We start from the raw sequence: 23006 nt of genomic DNA, 5'->3' as shown, positions 1-23006 counted from the left end.
AACAGGGATGGCATTCGGTTTGAGCAGGATTTGGTATCATTATGGGAGTGTGCCCATGCCGTCGAAAATGCTGTGGTACTGCGTGATGATGTCATCAATTTCAGCTTGGAAGTTCTCATCAGGTGAGGCCATCGCCTGTGAGGATGACATGGTGTGGACTCGCTGAACCAAGTTCAGGAGTTTGCAGGCCCGAGCACCGAGCAGGGATGCTCTGTCAGGTCCCACGATCTCAAATCGCAGTGTCGCTGTAAATGACTTGTTGGAACTGCGACTTGGCATTAGCCACTGGCAGCTATGGCATTGCTATTGTTGTCAAGGAGCTGGCAGGCCGGTGGAAGAATGCTTGGTCTGACGCGGATGGTGTCGAGATCGGATTTGGAGATGAGGTTCGCCGATGCGCCGGTGTCCAGTTTGAACCGGGTGCGAGTCTTGTAGACTGTGAGGACAGCACACCACTCATTGTCGGGATCCACACTGAGGATCGGGAGGTGCTTCGCTGTCTTGGAGAAAGGCAGCGCATGCTTCGTAATGATGCCCACCCGGTCTGGAGATTTGAGGCACGCAGCATCAGGATCTGTTGGGCTGTTGGGGTCGGAGTCTGGCATGGCCTGCTGTATTGAACAGCGCTTCTGCGCCGTGGCTGGGATCGCTGGATGCTGGGCAGTGGAGCAGATCTGCAAATGGCTGCGTAGTGGCCAAGCTTGCCACACTGTAGACACCGTCGTGATTTTGCCGGACATTGCAGCTTTAAATGGGCGGAGCCACAATTCGGACACGTCAGGACGATATGAACTGGATCGGGCTCATCGGTCGTGGAGGCCTGTACCAATGGCAGGCTCATCGGTCATGGAGGCCTGTACCAATGGCAGGCTCATCGGTCATGGAGGCCTGTACCAATGGCGAGTGAGCCGCCAAGGGTAGTGACTCTGTGCTTCCGTAGGTACATCGTGAAGGAGAAGGTCCTGTGCTGGGCCAAGCAGAAGCGGGTGGTGCAGTGGGCTGGAGCTGGTATACGTGTATACCAGGACTTTACGGTGGAGCTGGCGAGGAGACGGACTGCCTTCAACCGGGTGAAGAGGGCACTGTACATTAGCAAGGTGCAGTGCGGCATTGTATATCCAGCGAAGCTGAGGGTGACTTACAAGCTCAGGGACTTTTATTTTGGAACGGCGGAAGCAACGGAGGAGTTTGTGAAGGCAGGACTGTGGCAGAACTGAGAAATTGAGAAATGGCCATGTGCCGATGTGACCTCATGACTGACTGTATTTTCTTCTTTTTTTGTTTCACTGCGTGCAGGTGTATGGGCTAAAGGAGCCAATGTTGTATAGATTGGGACAAGGGAAGTGATGGGACTTTCACTCGAAATTAGGGCTCTTTGGGGTGTAGGTGGATATGCGGGGTTTGTGTGCTAAAAGGGGATTTCTGGGCTTTCCTAGGGCCGGGCAAGTGGGAAAGGGACCCGGGCGGGGGCCTCCACGCTGGCCGGTTTAAGCTGGCCAGTGAACGGGAGTGAGGTGGGTGGAGGGGCTGCGGCCATCGGAGCCTGGCAGAACAGGGTCCGAGTGGTCTAGCCGGGGTGGAAAGTTGGGAGGAAGAAACCGAGGTTGGGGGGAGGAGTTTTACAAGAGGCAGTGGACGGGAGGAGTTGGTGACTGGGGGGGGGGGTTATACAACTCTTGGGTATCATGTACGGTACTCTTTCAGAGGTTGGAGGGTGTTGAGTGTAGGGGGGGGGCGGAGTGGACTCTATAGGTCAATGGTGACCATGGGCGGTCCCGGACTCCTTTTTCTTTTTCTCCTTTGCTTTTTGTTGCCACCGTGGGAGGGTTTGTTTTATTGGAGGCATATATTGCCAGGTGGGCCGTTGTTTGGGGTGGTGGAAGGATGGGATCGTTGGTATTGTTAAGGGGATTGATTTTGTATTTGTTACCGTTTACTGGTTGTGGGTGGGGTGTAAAGTTTGAAGGAAAATGTGAAAATGGAGAATAAAAACATTTAAAAAAAAAGAAAATCCTCTAGTCGCCACATTCCGGCACCTGTTCGGGAAGGCTGGTACAGGAATTGAACCGTGTTGTTGGCCTGCCTTGGTCGTCTTTAAAAGCCAGCGATTTAGCCCACTGTGCTAAACCAGCCCCAGATTCAGATAGTACATCGGATAGTGAACAGGTCTGCAGGAAAAGGTCGAGAACTATTGAAAGGACATCCCACAGCAGAAGGGAAAGATCAAGCAGTAGCAGTACAGAACGAGATACCAGGCGGGAGAGGGGACATAGTTTATCAAGATCTCGGAACATGAGTAAGACTACGAATACCAATAGGAGTAGAAGCCCACATGCACGTGAGATTTTGGTGGCTTCAAATAAATTAGATGAAAAAGTTATTAAAGAAGCTAAACAGCACAAATTGCATAGTTGGATTGAATTTTGGGTATACACGGAAGTACCGGATAGGGGACAAAGAGCTCTATCCCACAGATGGATTTGCACGGAAAAGGTTCTTCCGGATGGAACTTATAAGGCAAAGGCCAGGCTCGTGGCAAGGGGATTTGAAGAAAACTTAGAAGATCAGGATTTAAGGGTAGATTCACCTACAGCAGGAAAAGGTTATTTTAAAGATCTTCTTGGCTCTATAGCCACAAAGGCATGGGAATGCAAATCTATAGATATAAAAGCTGCCTTTTTGCAGGAGCATCAGCTCCAGAGAGACATTTTTCTCCGTCCTCCTAAAGAAGCAGCTAACACAGAAGGGGTATTCTGGAAGTTGAACAAATGTGTATATGGATTAAATGATGCATCTAGAGTCTGGTATTTTTCGGTAAGGTCAGTTTTGTTAAAGTTAGGCTGTTGCCAGTTGAAAGCAGATCCTGCAATGTTTTACTGGCACTATAAAGGAAATCTTTCTGGCATTTTTATGATGCATGTTGATGATTTTTTGTGGGGTGGGACTAGTGATTTTGAAGCTATTGTAATCTCTGGTTTGAGGAAAGAATTCAGGGTTGGAAGTCAGGCTTCCGGTGCATTTAATTATATTGGACTGGAAATTGGACGACTAAGTTAGGGGCAACTTTACGTCAGCAATCCTATTTGGGAAGCATCAGCCCAATAGCAATTAGTCGTGGCCGAGTTTCACAAAAATACGCATCCGGTGCAGACTTGATGGCCCGAATGGCCTCCTTCTGCACTGAAAATTCTATGTTCTATGAACGTCAGCGCATTCCATGCGCCATCGCGCATGCGCAGTGCGGTCGAACAACGTACGCACCTGCGCAGTCTGGGCGTCGGGTCTCGCCGTCCCTTTGGTCATGCCGCACATGCGCAGGGGCCCCGGGAAAAGCGTGCGGAATGGCCACTCTCGTCGATACTTAGGCTCTGCATTTGTGCGATGGCCTGCACCCGTTCCATCTCGTGGGAGGTTAGCTTTGCCGTTTCTGCTGCCCTGATGTGGGAGTACCGATTGTTTGTGGAGAACGCGTGTTTCGATGGCGATGGTGAGGGTGAGCTGCTTGTCTTTCAGAAGCTGCTGGCGAAGGGAATCGGAGTGGACCCTGAAAACGATCTGATCCCGGATCATGGAATCAGTGGTCGAGACATAGTTACATGACTGCGCGAGGATGCGGAGATGGGTCAGAAAGGATTGAAAAGGTTCATCCTTACCCTGAATCCTCGGCTGGAAAACGTACCGTTTAAAGCTCTCATTCACCTCAATGTCGCAGTGGCTGTCGAACTTCAGTAGGACTGTTTTAAATGTTGTCTTGTCTTCAGCGAATGTAAGGGAGTTGTAGATGTGGATGGCATGGTCCCCGGCTGTGGAGAGGAATAGTGCGATTTTCCTGGCGTCTGATGCGGCCTCAAGATCGGTGGCTTCGAGATAGAGTTGGAACTTTTGTTTGAAGATCCTCCAATTTGCACCGAGGTTGCCGGCAATGCGGAGCTGCGGATGAGGGCGGACGTTTTCCATGTCACCGGATGGCAGTTTGATGGTCAGCGCTGATTCACTCAAGGTAGGTCTGTCAAATTTTCAGCATCACTCAGCTGGTACCATGAAGTGTTGGGTAGGCTGGGTTGAGGTGAACTGCATTTGATGCAGTGTAGCGAGAGACAAACCCCCAACACTTGGTAAAATGCAACACGATTTTATTCAACATCCAAACTATTATACATGTTCAACTGTGGGTTCACACTATGCTGACTTGACTGGAGACCTGACACTAGCCTGACCAGACTAACCGAGCTGCCATATGGTGTAGGTACTGGCTAGCTCACGAGCTCTGACTGTCTCAGAGGCTGGGTCCCGAGAGAGCGGGAAAACTGGTGCCCTCTGGTTTTATAGTGGTTGTGTCCTGTCTGGTGATTGGCTGTTCTGTTCTGTGTGCTTACTGGTCATCCTGTGTGTCAATCACTGCCTGTCTGCACTCCATTGTATACATATTATGACACAATCCAGGTATTCAAGAGGACATTAGGTGATTATTTGGCTAGTTTTATAAGGCCAAAAAGGAGTTCACACTGAATAGTCCAAAGGAAATTAGTTTATTTACGATAACCATTATGTACATCACACGGTAGATCCCAACTGGATCTGCCTTGCCGTCGCCTGCTGGCTTTATATATCATACTAGACTTTGTTTAGAGCCTTCCCCGCCCCCTAAATAAGGGAGCTCATATTCTGCAAGGTATTGTTCTCACCCCGTAAGATACGAGTGGGTAAAAACAGATAGAAACAATATGTGCAAGGGTATGGGAAAAGCACTAAGTCATAATGGTCAGTTGGAGAGCACGTGCAGACATGATGACCCTAAACGCCTTTCTGTGTCGTAACAATTCTATGATTCTGATAATAAAGTCTTTATACTTTCCAATGAGTGCAGGAAGGCGGTATGCCACGTGTTGGCCAGGCCAATGGCATGGGTGTGGAGATCGGACAGTTGGAGTTTATATGGTGAATCCTCTATGTATATATTCAGCCAGAGTTCATAACTATACCTGCTCTGATCAAAGCAAATTACTGCGGATGCTGGAATCTGAAACAAAAACAGAAAATAATAGACAATCTCTTTGTCAAAGCTTTGACAAAGTCTCCAGACTTGAAACATTAGCTCCCTTTTGTCTCCACAGATGACCGGCTGAGATTGTCCAGTATTTTTTGGTTTTGTACACCTGCTCTGTACCGTCTTGTTACAAAAACCAGCAAATGCTGGAAATGGTGACCAAGGAGCGAAGTTTCTGTTGTCATTGACACTGCGCCTGGCCTCTACCTCACTGCTAACACCAGGCAATAACCTGTAATTAAATAGCGCCTTTCACGATCTCAGGACCTTGTTCATAGTGGCCAGAGACTTCAACAAGGCCAACCTCAAGAGTGTACTGTCAAAATTCCACCAGCACATCTCCTGTCCCACCAGGGGCGACAACACTCTTGACCACCGATACTCAAAAATCAAGGGCACCTACCGTTCAATCCCCCGACCGCACTTTGGGAAATCAGACCATAAGACGGTGCTCCTTCTCCCGGCATACAAGCAGAAACTCAAGCGGGAGAATCCAGCTAAGAGAGACAGCGGACTGGTCCATATTTAAGAACTCAGTGACCAACTTAAATGAGTATGCCACCACCGTGACAGACTTCATCAGCAAATGTGTGGACGACTGCGTGCCGAAGAAAGCAGTACGTACGTTCCCCAACCGGAAACCATGGCTCAATCGCGAGATTGACTCCCTACTGAAGGACAGACCTGAGGCGTTCAAGTCAGTCAACCCTGACCTATACAAGCAATCCAGGTAGGCAAAGCCATCCGAGATGCCAAGAGAGAATATCAAACCAAGCTAGTCACAGACTCTCGGCGATTGTGGCAAGGATTAAACAAGATTAACGGGCTACAGAGCAAAGCCAAGCAGTATCTCCGGCAGCAGCACACCCCTCCCCGATGAACTCAATGCATTCTATGCTCGGTTCGAGCAGGTAACCAACAGTCCGCTGTCGAGTGCCCCAGCAGCCCATAACTCACCCATACCCACCATCACAGCTTCCGAAGTCAGATCGGCCTTCCTGAAAGTGAACCCTCGGAAGGCGACGGGCCTGGACGGGATCCCTGGTCGTGCACTCATAGCCTGCACGGACCAGCTGGCAGAGGTGCTCGCGGACATCTTTAACCTGTCCCTACTCCACTCCGAGGTCCCCACCTACTTCAAAAAGACCACCATCATACCGGTACCAAAGAAGAACCAGGCAACGTGCATCAATGAGTACCGCCCGGTGGCCCTGACTTCAGTTGTAATGAAGTGCTTCAAGAGGTTGATCATGAAGCGAATCACCTCCATACTCCCAGAATGCCTTGATCCACTGCAATTCGCATACCGTCGCAACCGGTCCACAGCAGACGCCATTTCCCTGGCCCTACACTCATCGCTAGAGCATCTCGACAACAAGGACTCCGACATCAGACTCCTATTTATTGACTACAGCTCCGCCTTCAACACCATAATCCCAGCCAAGCTCATATCAAAGCTCCAAAACCTAGGACTTGGCCCCCCACTCTGCAACTGGATCCTCGATTTTCTGACCAACAGACCACAATCAGTAAGAATGAACAACACCTCCTCCACAATAGTCCTCAATACCGGAGCCCCGCAAGGCTGCATACCTAGCCCCCTACTCTATTCCCTGTACACACACAACTGCGTGGCAAAATTTGGTTCCAACTCCATCTACAAGTTTGCTGACGATATGACCATAGTGGGCCGGATCTCGAATAATAACGAGTCAGAATACAGGAGGGAGATAGAGAACCTAGTGGAGTGGTGCAGCGACAACAATCTCTCCCTCAATGCCAGCAAAACTAAAGAGCTGGTCATAACCTTCAGGAAGCAAAGTACTGTACACACCCCTGTCAACATTAACAGGGCCGAGGTAGAGATGGTTAGCAGTTTCAAATTCCTAGGGGTGCACATCTCCAAAAATCTGTCCTGGTCCACCCACGTCGACGCTACCACCAAGAAAGCACAACAGCGCCTATACTTCCTCAGGAAACTAAGGAAATTCAGCATGTCCACATTGACTCTTACCAACTTTTACAGATGCACCATAGAAAGCATCCTATCAGGCTGCATCACAGCCTGGTATGGCAACTGCTTGGCCCAGGACAGCAAGAAACTTCAGAGAGTCGTGAACACTGCCCAGTCCATCACACGAACCTGCCTCCCATCCATTGACTCCATCTACACCTCCCGCTGCCTGGGGAAAGCGGGCAGTATAATCAAAGATCCCTCCCACCCGGCTTACTCCCTCTGCCAACTTCTTGCATCGGGCAGGAGATACAGAAGTCTGAGAACTCGCACGAACAGACTCAAAATCAGCTTCTTCCCCACTGTCACCAGACTCCTAAACGACCCTCTTATGGACTGACCTCATTAACATTACACCCCTGTATGCTTCATCCGATGCCAATGCTTATGTAGTTACATTGTGTACCTTGTGTTGCCATATTATGTATATTCTTTTATTTCCTTTTCTTCCCATGTACTTAATTGTCTGTTGAGCTGCTCGCAGAAAAATACTTTTCACTGTACCTCAGTACACGTGACAATAAACAAATCCAATCCAATCATGAGGTGAACCTTTCTTGAAATGTCCTCACTAGTGATTTTGAAAAGTTGACAGCAATAAGCGAGAGAAGGAGATAACCAATGTTTAGGGGCGGTAGTGTTGGCGGGCTACACTGCGCCACCGTCCGGTGGGAGGACCGCAACAGCGCTCCAAAAGGCACATGCGCAATGAAGAATTTCACACCCGACGCACGCGCAACTTAGGAAGAGCCAGGGAGCCATTTTGTTGAGTCTGGCATTCCGGTGTTGCGTGAGGCCGAGCGGTTATAATGGCGGCTGAGAGCGAGGCCGCAGTGCACAATATTACCGAGCTCAGCACGGTGGACTTGAAAGGCGATGCGCAAATAACAAATGTGAATGCGGAAGGCAATAATAGCGATCTGTCAGAGCGGTTACATCAGGTGAAGGGTTGGGGAAGGAAGGGGGCGCGGGAGGAAGAAGGGCCTGAAATTGGGAGGCTCGACGCTGGGCGGTACTGATGCCTGTGTGGAGAGGGAGGCAGCCCAATTTGGGACGCGAGTTGCTGAGGGGGCGGAGCGTGCGACGGCCAAGGGGGGGAGGGGCGTGGAACGCGCGGCGGCTGAGGGGGCAGGGCGGCTGAGGGGAGCGCGCCCAAATTGGGCGGGTATGTTACGATGGTGTGATGGATTCGCAAGGCTGGAGAATACCCAGGGGTGGGTTGCAATGGCTGACTTGGTTCATTGTAAACTTGATGCGGGTCTAATGCCTTGGTGCCGAAGGAAAATTAGTGTCGCTGTCCAAAGCCTTAAACGAATTGACCAATGTTAATAGGATCACTGTTTTGTAGATGAGACTTCCTAATCAATAATATTGTACATTGGCTGTAAAGCTTTGCAGTGTTGGAAATATTTTTTAAAAAAGTATTTTAAGGTTTTGCAGAATTTTTCATAGTAAAACAGTCGTAACAAAACAAACTAGAGTGAACATTAATGTAGTGCAAAAAGAGAATATACAATAACAATCAAATAGATATTATCCCACGTGACTCAGTCTTCCCACACCATCCCAAGGAAGCACTATGGATTGCTGCTGCTGACATTTTAATTTTCCCCGAGAAAGTAGACGAACGGCTGCCACCTCCGAGACAACCCTAGTGTAGACCCTCTTAAAGCAAACTTTATTTTCTCAAGGCTGTGAAACCCAGCCATGTCGTTAACCAAAGTCTCTACACTCAGGGGCTTCAAGTCCCTCCACATTAATAAAATCCATCTCCGGGCTACTAGGGAGGCAAAGGCCAAGACGCCGGCCTCTTTTGCCACCTGAACTCCCGGGTCTTCTGACACTCCAAAGATCGCTATCTCTGGACTCGGCACCACCCGTGTGTTAAGCACCTTGGACATTGCCCTTGCGAACCCTTGCCATAACTCTCTAAGCTCCTGGCATGCCCAAAACATGTGGACATGGTTTGCAGGGCTGCCCTTGCACCTCATACAACTGTCTTCTACCCCAAAAAACTTGCTCATTCTCGCTGCTGTCATGTGTGCCTGGTGGACCACCTTAAATTGAATTAGACAGCCTAATCAGACATGATGAGGAGGAATTAACCCTGCCCAGGAGACCCGCTTCCAACTCCTCACCTAGCTCCTCCCACTTGCCTGTGAGCTCCTCCACCGGGGTTTCCTCCACCTCCTGTAGTTCCTAGTAGATATCCAACACCTTCCCCTCCCCCACCCAGGTGCCGGAGATCACCCTGTCCTGTATCCTCAGTGGCGGCAGCGTCGGAAAGGCCACTACCTGTTTTTTCAGGAAGGCTCGTACTTGTGGATATTTAAAGGCGTTTCCTGGTGGCAGATTAAATTTGTCCTCTAGCGCCTTCAAACTGGGAAAGCTTCCGTCCCTATGAACAGATCTCCCATCCTTCTGATGCCTGCCCTCTGTGCCAGCTCTGGAACCCACCATCCATCCTACCCGGGACAAACCTGTGGTTGTTACATATCGGGGTCCAGACCGACGCTCCCTCCACCTTCTTGTACCTCCTCCACTGTCCCCAGATCCGCAGTGTCGCCACCATCACCGGACTTGTGGAGTAACGGGTCGGCGAGAACGGCAAAGGAGCCGTTATCAAAGCTCCCAGACTAGTACCTTTACATGACGCCGCCTCCAGCTGCTCCCACGCCGCCCCCCCCCCTCTCTTCCCCCACCCCACCCATCGCCCACTTCCTAATCATAGCTATATTGGCGCCCCACATCGCCCACTTCTTAATCATAGCTATATTGGCCGCCTAGTAGTAGTTGCAAAAGTTCAGCAGCGCCAACCCCCCCCCACCCCTTCCCGACTGCGCTCCAACAGCGATCTCCTCGCGGGGTCTTATTCGCCCACACAAAGCCCGAAATGATCCTACTCACCCGCTTAAAAAAGGCCTTGGGGATGAAGATGGGGAGGCTCTGAAAGACAAACAAAGATCTGGGGAGGACAGTCATTTTCACGGTCTGCACCCTCCCTGCCAGTGAGCATGTCCCACCTTTTAAAGTCCCCTTCCATTTGCTCCACCAACCAGATCAGGTTGAGCCTGTGCAGGGCATCCCATTTCCTGGCCACCTGTATGACCAGGTAACGAAAACTTTTCTCTGCCACCCTGAGCGGCAGCTCTTTCAGTCTCTCCTCTTGCTCCTTGGCCTGGATCGCAAACAACTCGCTCTTTCACATGTTCAGTTTGTACCCTGAAAAACTACCAAAATCCCTCCGGATCCGCAGAACCTCCTCCATCCCCTCCACAGGGTCCGAAATGTACAGGAACAAATCATCCGCCTATGGTGAGACCCGATGTCCCCGCCAGTTCCTCGAGGCTCTCAGTGCCATAGCTAGCGGTTCTATAGCTAGGGCAAATAGTAATGGGGTGAGGGGACACCCCTGCCTCGTTCCCAGGTGAAGCTCGAAGTACCCCGACCTCAGCCGGTTTGTACATACACTTGCTACAGGCGCCTGGTACAGCAATTTCACCCAGCCAATAAAGCCCTCACCAAACCCGAACCTCCCCAGCGTTTCCCACAGGTACTCCCACTCCACCCGGTCAAAGGCTTTCTCTGCGTCCATTGCTATTACCAACTCTGCCTCCCCTCCCTCTGAGGGCATCATAATAATATTCAAAAGTCTCCGGACATTGGTATTGAGCTTGTCTGCCTTTAACAAACCCAGTCTGGTCTTCCTCTATCACCCCTGGGACGCAATCCTTAATTCTTGTGGCCAGAATCTTAGCTAGCAATTTGGCATCCACGTTTAAAAGCAAAATCGGCCTGTATGACCCGCAATGTTCCGGGTCCTTCCCTCGTTTAAGAATGAGTGAGATCAAGGCCTGTGACATTGTTGGGGGGAGGGTTCCTTTCTCTCTAGCCTCATTGAAGGCCCTCATCAGGAGCGGGCTCAATATTTCCGAAAATTTCTTATAGAATTCTACCTGGTAACCGTCTGACCCCGGGGCTTTACCCGATTGCATGCCCTCTACACCCTTGGCAATCTCCTCCAATTCAATCGGAGTCCACAGCCCCTCTACCAGGTCCTCTTCCACCTTTGGAAACCTCAACTGGTCCAAAAATTGCCTCATCCCTTCCGCTCCTGTCGGGGGCTCCGACTTGTATAGTTTACAAGACTGGGAGGAGGTAGTGGAAGCAGGGACGATAGGGACATTTAAGGGGCATCTTGACAAATATATGAATAGGATGGGAATAGAAGGATACGGACCCAGGAAGTGTAGAAGATTGTAGTTTAGTCGGGCAGTATGGTCGGCACGGGCTTGGAGGGCCGAAGGGCCTGTTCCTGTGCTGTACATTTCTTTGTTCTTTGTTTACGAAAGAACCCCTTAAAGACTCCGTTCACCCCGCCCCCCTGGATCCAAGACCATGTTACCCTCCTTATTCTTTACTCCCCCGATTTCCCTGGCTGCCTCCCTCTTTCGCAGTTGGTGTGCCAGCATTCTACTCGCTTTCTCCCTGTACTCATAGACTGTGCCCCTTGCCTTCCTCAGCAGTGCTACCACTTTCCCTGTGGTCAGCAGTTCAAACTCCGCCGGCAGACTCCACTGCTCCCTCAGTAGCCCCGCCTCGGGGGCCTCCGCATCTCCTGTCCACTCGGAGTATCTCCTCCACCAGTCTCTCCCTCTCTTTTCCCTATGGGATCGAATGAGCTCCCCTCTGACAACTGCCTTCAGAGCCTCCCAGACCGTTGCCGCTGCTACCTCACCCGTATCGTTTGTTTCCAGGTAATCCTGGATGTTCCTGCTAATCCACCCGCAAACCTCTTCGTCCAGCCCCACATCCAGTCTCCAGAGTGGGCGCTGCCCTCTCTCCTCACTAAGCCGCAGGTCCACCCAGTGCGGGGCATGGTCCGAGACTGTGATTGCTGAGTATTCTGTCCCTGCCACCTTTGGGATTAATGCCCTGCTCAAGACAAAGAAGTCTATGCGGGAATAAACCTTATGAACGTGGGAGAAAAAAGAACTCCTTCGCTCTCATCCCCAGCGAACCTCCAGGGATCCACCCCCCACCCCCATCTGCTCCATAAAACCCTTCAGTTCCTTAGCCACTGCTGGTTGCTTCCCTGTCCTGGACTTCGACTGGTCCAGCTCGGGGACAATGACTGTGTTAAAGTCTCCCTCCATGATCAGGTTGTGTGACTCTAAGTCCGGGATTTTGCCTAGCATGCGTCTCATAAATTCCACATCGTCCCAATTCGGATCGTAGACGTTCACAAACACCACCCGGACCCCCTCCCACTTTCCACTCGCCATTATATACCTGCCCCCCCCCTTATCTGCCACAATTCTCCCAGCCTCGAATGCCACACCCTTACTGATCAGAATTGCTACTCCCCTGGTCTTCGAATCCAGCCCTGAATGGAACACCTGGCCTACCCATTCCTCTCTCAATCTCATATGATCTGCGAGCTTTAAATGTGTCTCCTGAAGCATTGCTACGTCTGCCTTTAACTCCTTTAGATGCGCGAACACGCGCGCTCTTTTGACCGGCCCATTTAAACCCCTCACATTCCACGTGATCAGCCTGGACGGGGGGCTAACCCCCCCCCCCCCTGCCGACTAGCCATCGCACTTTTTTGGCCAACCTCCAGCCCGCGCCCTTCGCTTCCTCGAGCGCCCCCACAGGGAGCCCCCGACCCTCAATTGGTACCCCAAAATTGATACCACCTCTGTCAGCAAAGCAGCATCCCCCCCTCCCCTCCCCTGCCCCCCCCCCCCCCCCCCCCCCCAGCAGCCCCACAACCCAAAAACCCCCACCAACCACCAGCTGAGCACTTGCTCACCCCCCCCCCCCCCCCCCCCCCCCCCACTACGCTCCCAAGAGTCAGCTGACCCTAGCAACTCCCGCCCCTGGCGCCGATCAGACTGTCGCCTCATTGTCCGGACCCCTCTCCCCACATGAATAAACTAATTAAACTACCTCTCCAGCCCCAGTGAGTAAATAGTAATACGAAACGAAAAATAAAACCGAAGACACTAACATTGCCCCGTGAGGAGACACTTGTTGAACCAACTTCCCGAAAAATCGCACTAAGTACAGGGCCCCCTCCGTATCTCAACTTTGCTGAAAACCACTGCACCCTCCAGCCACCACCGCAGCCCTTACACGCACCCAACATTGTACACGATCTTATATTAGAAACGGTACTGTGTTACCCAGCCCCACCGCCGCATTCCACCAAAGCTTAACTGTCTTTTAATTCGAGTCCAGCTTTTCTTGTTTGACGAATGACGACGCCTCATCCGGCGTCTCAAAATAGTGATGCCATTCCTTGTACATGACCCATAGCCTCGCTGGGTGTAGCATCCCAAATTTCACCCCCTTGCTGAAGAGGGTCGCCTTCACCTGGTTGAATCCAGCACGCCTCTTGGCCAGATCCTGGTATGTGTATCACGCTGTTCTCCCACCTGCTGCTCCATTTTTTTGCCGACCACAAGCCAAGTTCCTTGTCCGAGAAGCGATGAAATCGCACCACCATGGCCCTCGGTGGTTCATTCGCCTTGGGCTTCCTTGCGAGGGCTCTGTGCGCCCCGTCCAGCTCCAGGGGTCGAGGGAATACCCCCATCCCTATCAGCGTCTCCAGCATCTTGGACACACATGCTCCCGCTTCCGACCCCTCCACACCTTCGGAGAGGCCCACAATTCTCCAGTTCTGTCTCCTGGGCCTGTTTTCTAGGTCCTCCAGCCTCTCCTGCCACTTCTTGTGGAGGTCAAACTGCGCCTCCGCCTGAAGGGCCAATACGACCAACTCGTCCTCATGGTCGGATAGCTTTTTCTCCATCTCCTTAATCGCTTTCCCTTGTGTCGCCTGAGTTGCGATCATTTGGTCTATTGATGCCTTCATCGGGGCCAGCATGTCCTTTTTTAAGATCAGCAAAGCAGCCCCTAAGGAACTCCTGTTGCTCCTGTGACCACTGCGCCCATGGACCCTGGTCTATACCGGCCGCCATGCCATGCCTCAGCGCCCGCTCCGCACACTTCTGTCTGTTGGGACTTAAACGCTTCACCTGGCCACTCCTGGCCCAGCTATCCATACAACAGAGAGGGAATCCTTTTGGCAGTGTTCGCTTCACTAATCTGCCCCAAAAAGTCCGTGAAAACTCCTAAAAAAGGTCCGAGAGTCAGTTCCAGACGGCAGCTGCCGTGACCATGGCCGCCACCGGAAGTCTCGTCACCGCTTCTTCAATGGCCTTTGCAAGATCTTTTCGCAGTTGTTCCCTCTGCTGCTGGGATTCAGCTTTAATAAAGGCCATCAAGTCAGTTAGAAGCCTTTGAGCTTGCCCTTCTCCTGCCTGCATGCTTTAAGAAGCTTTTGTCTTTGCTGCAGCACCAGCCAAATCCCTCACTGTTTCTGCCGGGTCTGGTAACCAAGCGACATAAAATTCCTGGGGGAAAGTTCTCCTCCAACATTCACCTACATCTTTTCAACAAAATTCAACCCCGTATTGATTTAAAAAGAGCTCTTTTCTGTAACCTTGGGCAGGAGCTGCCTTGTATGTGACCACTTACTCCATGGTCCACACCGGAAGTCGCAGCGTTGGAAATATAACATCCCATCAGTGCTGATGGAGGTCATTCGGCCCATGGAGTCTGCACGTCTGAAAGAACACCTCCCTGGCCCCACTCCCCCACCTTATCCCCTAAGTCCACCTACCCTGCACAGATTTGGACACTAAAGGGCAGTTTTAGCTTGGCCAATCCACCTAACTTGAACATCTAATAATAATAATAATAATCCTTATTGTCACAAGATGGCTCACATCGCAATGAAGTTACTGTGAAAAGGTCCTAGCTGCCACATTCCGGTGGCTGTTCGGGTACACCGAGGGAGAATTCAGAATGTCCAAATTACCTAACAGCACGTCTTTCAGGACTAGTGGGAGGAAACCCACACAGACACGGGGAGAATGTGCAGACTCCGCACAGACAGTGACTCAGCCGGGAATCGAACCCGGGACCCTGGTGCTGTGAAGCCACAGTGCTAACCGCTGTGCTGCCCTCTGGACTGTGGGAGGAAACTGGTGCATGCAGAAATGAGAACATGCAAACTCCATACAGTCCCCCAGAATCTGCTGTGAGGCAGCAGTGGTACCCCAATGTGCCACCGTGCCAAAAAGACTACTTGTAAAACTCATAGTATTTCACATTGTTATTCATGAAGGCCCGTCTTCTCAACCTTGCTCCTCGCTTGAGATAATAAATGTGATCATCAGGTTAAATCACCACCAGTCAGCACCCTCCCCTCAAAGGAGAAAGCAGCCTATTGTCATAGAATCATAGAAGTTTACAGCATGGAAACAGGCCCTTCGGCCCAACCAGTCCATGCCGCCCAGTTTTTACCATTAATCTAGTCCCAGTTGCCCGCACTTGGCCCATAACCCTCTATACCCATCTTACCCATGTAACTATCTAAATGCTTCTTAAAAGACACAATTGTACCTGCCTCTATTACTACCTCTGGCAGCCCATTCCAGACACTCACTACCCTCTGAGTGAAGAAATTGCCCCTCTGGGCCCTTCTGAATCTCTCCCCTCTCACCTTAAACCTATGCCCTCTAGTTTTAGACTCCCCTACCTTTGGGAAAAGATGTTGACTATCTACCTTATCTATGCCCCTCATTATTTTATAGACCTCTATAAGATCACCCCTAAACCTCCTACGCTCCAGGGAAAAAAGTCCCAGTCTATCCAGCCTCTCCTTATAACTCAAACCATCAAGTCCCGGTAACATCCTAGTAAATCTTTTCTGGACTCTTTCTAGTTTAGTAATATCCTTTCTATAATAGGGTGACCAGAACTGCACACAGTATTCCAAGTGTGGCCGTACCAATGTCTTGTACAACTTCAACAAGACGTCCCAACTCCTGTATCCCATGTTCTGACCAATGACACCAAGCATGCCGAATGCCTTCTTCACCACCCTGTCCACCTGCGACTCCACCTTCAAGGAGATATGAACCTGTACTCCTAGATCTCTTTGTTCTATAACTCTCCCCAACGCCATACCATTAACTGAGTAGGTCCTGGCCTGATTCGATCTGAGACGATGGTGACTTTACCATTACCTAATATTTTTGCATTGTAAGAGATATGTATCAAGATGGCCCTCGAGATGTGAAGCTTCATTGTAAACCCCAAATAGGCAGCTGGATTAATCAGTGGAAGCAAATTGGTTTATTCCTGTTTTCACTGTCAAATATTTCAAACATGAATTTCAACAGTCTGGCAGCAAAACCCAACAGCTTGTATTTATATAACATTTATAATGTAACAGCAATATCCCATGGTAGCAGAAAAAGTCCTGTGCCCTAATTGGCATTGAAGAGTGAAAATTTACCCAGATCACCGACCAACTTTTTTCTCAAGCAGCACCACCAAAAAACAAATTCACTTCTTATTCATCTCAATCCTGCACCATGCTGTGCACTTATTGACTGCCACTTTTGCCTATAAAAAAGAATAATGTCACTCATAAAGTAATTAATTGTGATATGTCTTGGGGAAGCTTTGAGAACAAGAAAGGCACTTAATGAATTTTCATTCCCTCTGTGAGGGAGTTGCTACAAGTCGAGACTGAACTGACATATTCATCATTGCTAACTCTTGTTAAGGAGAGGTAAATATCACAGAATTGTTATGATGCAGAGGCCATTTGGCCCATCGTGCCTGCACCAGCTCTCTAAACTAACATCATGACTTAGTGTCATTCCCTTGCCTTTTCCCATACCCCTGCACATTGCTTCTATTCAAGTAATCATCTAATGACCACTTGAATGCCTCGATTGAACATATCTCCATCACACTTTCAGTCAGTGCATTCAAATCTCCACTTCGCTGCCTTCTCTCCAAGGCGAATAGTCCCAACCTCTCCAATCTATCTTCATAAAAGAAGTTTTTTATCCCTGGAAACATTCTTGTAAACCTCTTCTGCACTCTCTCTCTTGCATTCACATTCTTCCTATAGTGTGGTGCCCAGAACTGTACACAATATTCCAGCTGAGGTCTAACTAGTGTCTTGTATAAATTCAGGAAAACTTCCTTGCTCTTGTATTCTATATCCTTATTAATAAAGCCCAGAATACTATATGCTTTATTTTTAAAAAAATATATATTTTATTCAAATTTTTCGGCCAAACAAAACAATACAAAGGTTTTCCCTTTTCACAACAATAAAACAATATAAATAACAGTGACCGTTTTAACAAGTAAAAAAATAATATATAAACTAAATGGCAACTGCCATAACAAAAATAATAACTCTCCAGATAATAAAATCAAACAATCCAATATACATAACCAAGTACAAATATCTATACAAAAACCGCCCCTGAGGACCCCCCCCCCCCCCCTCCCCCCCTGGGTTGCTGCTGTCACCTTCCCATTTCCTTTATCGTTCTGCGAGGTAGTCAATGGAACGGTCGCCATCGCCTGGTGAACCCTTGAGCCGAACCCCTTAGCGCAAACTTTATCCGTTCTAATTTTATAAACCCTGCCATGTCATTTATCCAGGTCTCCACGCCCGGGGTTTGGCTTCCTTCCACATAAGCAATATCCTTCGCCGGGCTACTAGGGTCGCAAAGGCCAAAACATCAGCCTCTCTCGCCTCCTGCACTCCCGGCTCTTCTGCAACCCCGAATATAGCCAACCCCCAGCCTGGCTCGACCCGGACCCACACCACCTTCGAAAGCACCTTTGCCACCCCCACCCAGAACCCCTGCAGTGCCGGACATGACCAAAACATGTGGGTGTGGTTTGCTGGGCTTCTCGAGCATTTCCCTCACCTATCCTCTACCCCGAACAATTTACTGAGCCTTGCTCCGGTCATATGCGCCCTGTGCAAAACCTTGAATTGTATCAGGCTTAGCCTGGCGCACGAGGACGACTAGTTTACCCTACGTAGGGCATCAGCCCACAGCCCCTCCTCAATCTCCTCCCCCAGTTCTTCTTCCCATTTCCCTTTCAGCTCATCTACCATGATCTCCCTCTCGTCCCTCATTTCCCTGTATATATCCGACACCCTACCATCCCCCACCCATGTCCCTGAGATCACTCTATCCTGAATCTCCTGTGTCGGGAGCTGCGAAAATTCCCTCACCTGTTGCCTCGCAAAAGCCCTCAGTTGCATGTACCGAAATGCACTCCCTTGGGGCAACCCATATTTTTCCGTCAGCGCTCCCAGACTCGCAAACGTCCCATCTAAGAACAGATCTCTCAGTTGCACAATCCCAGCTCTCTGCCATGCTCCAAATCCCCCATCTATTCTCCCCGGGACAAACCTGTGATTATTTCTTATCGGGGATCGCACCGAGGCTCCCGTCCTTCCCCTATGCCGTCTCCACTGCCCCCAAATTTTCAGTGTTGCCACCACCACTGGACTTGTGGTGTATTTCTTCGGTGAGAACGGCAACGGCGCCGTCGCCAGTGCTTGTAGGCTGGTTCCTTTGCTGGACGCCATCTCCAGCCTCTTCCACGCCGCTCCCTCCCCTTCCATCCACTTACACACCATTGAGATATTGGCGGCCCAGTAGTATTCACTTAGGCTCGGTAGTGCCAGTCCCCCCCTATCCCTGCTACGCTGCAAGAACCCCCTCCTCACTCTCGGGGTCTTCCCAGCCCACACAAAACTCATGACACGTTGCTCGATTTTCTTGAAAAAAGCCTTCGTGACCATCACCGGAAGGCACTGAAACACAAAAAGGAATCTCGGGAGGACTACCATTTTGACCGCCTGCACCCTACCCACCAGTGACAGGGGCACCATGTCCCATCTCTTAAAATCCTCCTCCATCTGTTCCACCAATCGTGTTAAATTAAGCCTATGTAAGGCTCCCAACTCCTGGCTATCTGAATCCTTAAGTACCGGAAATCTCTTGTTACCTTCCTCAGCGGTAAATCATCTATTCCCCTGCTCTGCTCCCCCGGATGCACCACAAACAACTCACTCTTCCCCATATTCAATTAGTACCCTGAGAATTCCCCAAACTCCCTGAGTGTCTGCATTATCTCAGGCATCCCCTCCACTGGGTCCGCAACATACAGCAATAAATCATCTGCATACAATGATATCCGGTGTTCTTCTCCTCCCCTGAGTACTCCCCTCCACTTCCTGGAGCCCCTCAGTGCTATGGCCAGGGGCTCAATCGCCAATGCAAACAGTAGCGGAGACGGGACACCCCTGCCTCGTCCCTCTATAAAGACGGAAGTAGTCAGACCTCTGCCTGTTCGTGACCACACTTGCCACCGGGGCCCTATACAGCAGCTGTACCCATCCAATAAACCCTTCTCCAAAACCAAATCTCCTCCGCACTTCCCACAGATAGTCCCACTCCACTCTGTCGAATGCTTTCTCGGCGTCCATCGCCACCACTATCTCCGCCTCCCCCTCTGGTGGGGGCATCATCATCACCCCTAGCAGCCTCCGTATGTTCGTGTTCAGCTGTCTCCCCTTAACGAACCCAGTTTGATCCTCGTGGACCACCCCCCGGGACACAGTCCTCTATCCTCGTCGCCATCACCTTGGCCAGGAGCTTAGCATCTACGTTTAAAAGGGAAATGTTCTTGTAGGACCCACACTGCAGCGGGTCTTTTTCCTTCTTCAAAAGGAGCGATATCGTCGCCTCCGACATAGTCGGGGGCAACTTCCCCCTTTCCCTGGCCTCATTAAAGGTTCTCGTCAAAAGCGGGGCCAGTAGGTCCATATATTTCCTATAAAATTCCACTGGGAATCCGTCCAGTCCCGGGGCCTTCCCCGCCTGCATGCTCCCAATCCCCTTTACCACCTCCTCCATCTCAATCTGTGCTCCCAGTCCCGCTCTCTCCTGCTCCTCCACCTTCGGGAATTCCAGCTGATCCAGGAAACACATCATTCCCTCCTTCCCTTCCGAGGGCTGAGCTTTATATAACCTCTCATAGAATGCCTTGAGCACCCTGTTCACTCTCTCCGCTCCCCGTTCCATCTCTCCCTCCTCATCTCTCACCCCACCTATCTCCCTCGCTGTTCCCCTCTTCTAGAGTTGGTGGGCCAATAGCCCACTCGCCTTCTCTCCATACTCATACTGTACTCCCTGTGCCCTCCTCCACTGTGCCTCTGCCTTACCTGTAGTCAGCAGGTGAAATTCCACATGTAGCCTTTGTCTTTCCCTGTACAGTCCCTCCTCTGGTACTTCTGCATATTGCCTGTCCACCCTCCGAAGTTCTTTCAACAATCGCTCCCTTTCTTTACCCTCTTGCTTCCCTTTATGTGCCCTTATGGATATCAGTTCCCCTCTGACCACCGCCTTCAACGCCTCCCAGACCACTCCCACCTGAACCTCTCTGTTGTCATTAAGCTCCAAGTACCTTTCGATACACCCCCTCACCCTTAGACATACCCCCTCATCCGCCAGTAAGCCCATATCCATTCTCCAGAGTGGGTACTGTTCTTTTTCCTCTCCTACCTCCAGGTCTACCCAATGTGGAGCGTGGTCCGAAATGGCTATGGCCGTATACTCCGTCCCTGTCACCTTCGGAATCAGTGCCCTTCCCAAGACAAAAAAGTCTATCCGTGAGTATACTTTGTGAACATGGGAGAAAAATGAGAACTCCTTACTCCTAGGCCTACTAAATCTCCAGGGATCTACTCCTCCCATCTGCTCCATGAAGTCCTTGAGCACCCTGGCAGCTGCCGGCCTCCTCCCGGTCCTGGACCTCGACCGGTCCAGCCCTGGATCAAGCACCGTATTGAAGTCTCCCCCCATTACCAACTTTCCCGCCTCCAGGTCCGGGATACGTCCCAACATACGCCTCATAAAATTTGCATCATCCCAATTCGGGGCGTATACGTTCACCAGAACCACCGCCTCCCCTTGCAATCTGCCACTCACCATCACATATCTACCCCCACTATCCGCCACTATGGTCTTTGCCTCAAACAATACCCGTTTCCCCACTACGATAGCCACCCCCCTATTCTTCTAAACCCGAATGAAACACCTGCCCCACCCATCCTTTACGTAGTCTGACCTGGTCTATCAGTTTCAGGTGCGTCTCCTGCAACATAACCACATCTGCCCTTAATTTCTTTAGGTGTGCGAGTACCCGTGCCCTTTTAATCGGCCCGTTCAGCCCTCTCACGTTCCACGTGATCAGCCGGGTTGGGGGGCTCTTTACCCCTCCCCCTTGTCGACTAGCCACCCCCTTTTTTAACCCAGCTCCTCACCCGGTTCCCACGTACCCGTATATCCCACCGACGGTGCCCTCCCGCCTCGACCACCCCATCCCATAACAGCTCCCCCTTCTCCTTAGCAGCAGCAACCCAGTTAACCGCCCCCTCTCTCCGCTAGATCCCCCTCTAGCGTAGTTGCAACCCCCATGTTGCTCCCAGAAGTCAGCGAACTCTGGCTGACCTCGGCTTCCCCCCTTATCCTCGGCCCCCACTGTGCGAGGCCCCCTCCTTCCTGTGTCCCCGTTCCCGCCACAATTACCATAGCGCAGGAACAAAGCCCGCGTTTCCCACTCGGCCCCGCCCCTAATGGCGCATTTCCCTTCCCCTTTCCGTCCCACCGACGCCCACAGTTCCTCATACTCTTTCCCCCCCCCCCCCCCAAACATGGGGAAGAGAGAAAAGTTATAGGATCACAGAATTAACAAATTGAAAAATCCTCTCCCCCCCCCCCCCCCTTCCCCTTCCTCGCCCCACATAATCACCCCACCACTTTGTCCCAGAAGCTCTTTCTCTCGCCAGACTATTCCAGCTTCTCGTCCACAATCAATGTCCACGCCTCTTCTGCCGTCTCAAAGTAGTGGTGCTTCCCTTGGTGTGTGACCCACAGTCTCGCCGGTTGCAACATTCCGAATTGAACCATCTTTTTGTGAAGCACCGCCTTAGCCCGATTGAAACTTGCCCTCCTTCTCGCCACCTCCGCACTCCAATCCTGGTATACGGTGATCACCGCGTTCTCCCACCTACAGCTCCGAGTTTTCTTTGCCCATCTGAGGACCGTCTCTCTGTCATTGTAGCGGAGAAACCTCACCACTATAGCTCAAGGTATTTCTCCAGCCTTTGGTCTTCGCGCCAGAACTCGATAGGCTCCCTCCACCTCCAAAGGGCCCGTCGGGGCCTCCGATCCCATTAGTGAGTGAAGCATCGTGCTCACATATGTCCCGACGTCCGCCCCTTCTACGCCTTCGGGAAGACCCAGCATTCTTAAATTCTTCCTCCTCGAGTTATTCTCCAGTGCTTCCAACCTCTCCACACACCTTTTGTGCTGCGCCTCGTGCGTTTCTGCCTTCACCACTAGGCCCTGTATTTCATCCTCTTTTTCAGCAGTCTTTGCCTTCACGACCCGAAGCTCCAGCTCTTGGGTCCTCTGCTCCTCCTTTAGCCCTTCAATCGCCTGTAATATCGGGGCCAACACCTCCTTCTTCAGCTCTTCCACACAGCGCCGCAGGAACTCTTGTTGCTCCGGGCCCCATAACAAACGGCCACCTTCTGACGCCATCTTGCTTTGAGCTTCCCTTCCTTGCCGCTGCTCCAGAGGATCCTCCGTAATCCGGCCGCTATCCTCTCCCTTTTCCATGCGTGTCCGGGGGGATTCCCTTCTGGTTTACCGCACAGTGTTTTTAGCCGTTTAAATTGCCGTTGGGGCTCCTATTAAGAGCCCAAAAGTCGGTTCCACCGGGAGATGCCGAAACGTGCGACTCAGCTGGTCATTGCCGCACCCGGAAGTCCACACTATATGCTTTATTAACTGCTCTCTCCACCTCCTGTCCCCTTCAATGATCTATGCACATAATACACCCAGGCCCCTCTGCTCCTGCAACCCCTTTAAGAATATTACCCCTTATTTTATGTGTCTCCATGTTCTTCCTACCAAAATACATCGCCTCTTGGTCTCCTCTGGAGGTTCCCAGCATCACACATGTCAGTCTTCA

At 50.9% G+C, this 23006-nt stretch overlaps 1 protein-coding gene across 3 annotated transcripts in view; it reads left to right on the top strand.

The window, feature by feature from the left end:
* Window positions 1–7799: 7799 nt before the first annotated feature.
* Window positions 7800–23006, top strand: part of LOC140395289 (uncharacterized) — a 117218-nt gene continuing 102011 nt past the window's right edge. The window contains exon 1 of one of the 3 annotated variants that reach the window (XM_072482867.1): window positions 7800–7954. In XM_072482867.1, the coding sequence (XP_072338968.1) occupies window positions 7871–7954 (84 nt within the window). In that variant the 5' untranslated portion in view covers window positions 7800–7870. Of the gene's footprint in view, window positions 8003–23006 lie in introns of all 3 variants that reach the window. The other 2 variants (XM_072482863.1, XM_072482864.1) reach the window with 2 other exon arrangements.

This window comes from Scyliorhinus torazame, chromosome 18 (assembly GCF_047496885.1).
Source record: "Scyliorhinus torazame isolate Kashiwa2021f chromosome 18, sScyTor2.1, whole genome shotgun sequence".
Classification (NCBI taxonomy): domain Eukaryota; kingdom Metazoa; phylum Chordata; class Chondrichthyes; order Carcharhiniformes; family Scyliorhinidae; genus Scyliorhinus; species Scyliorhinus torazame.
The sequence above is the reverse complement of the archived record's forward strand: the minus strand, read 5'-3'. Positions and strand labels throughout refer to the sequence as shown.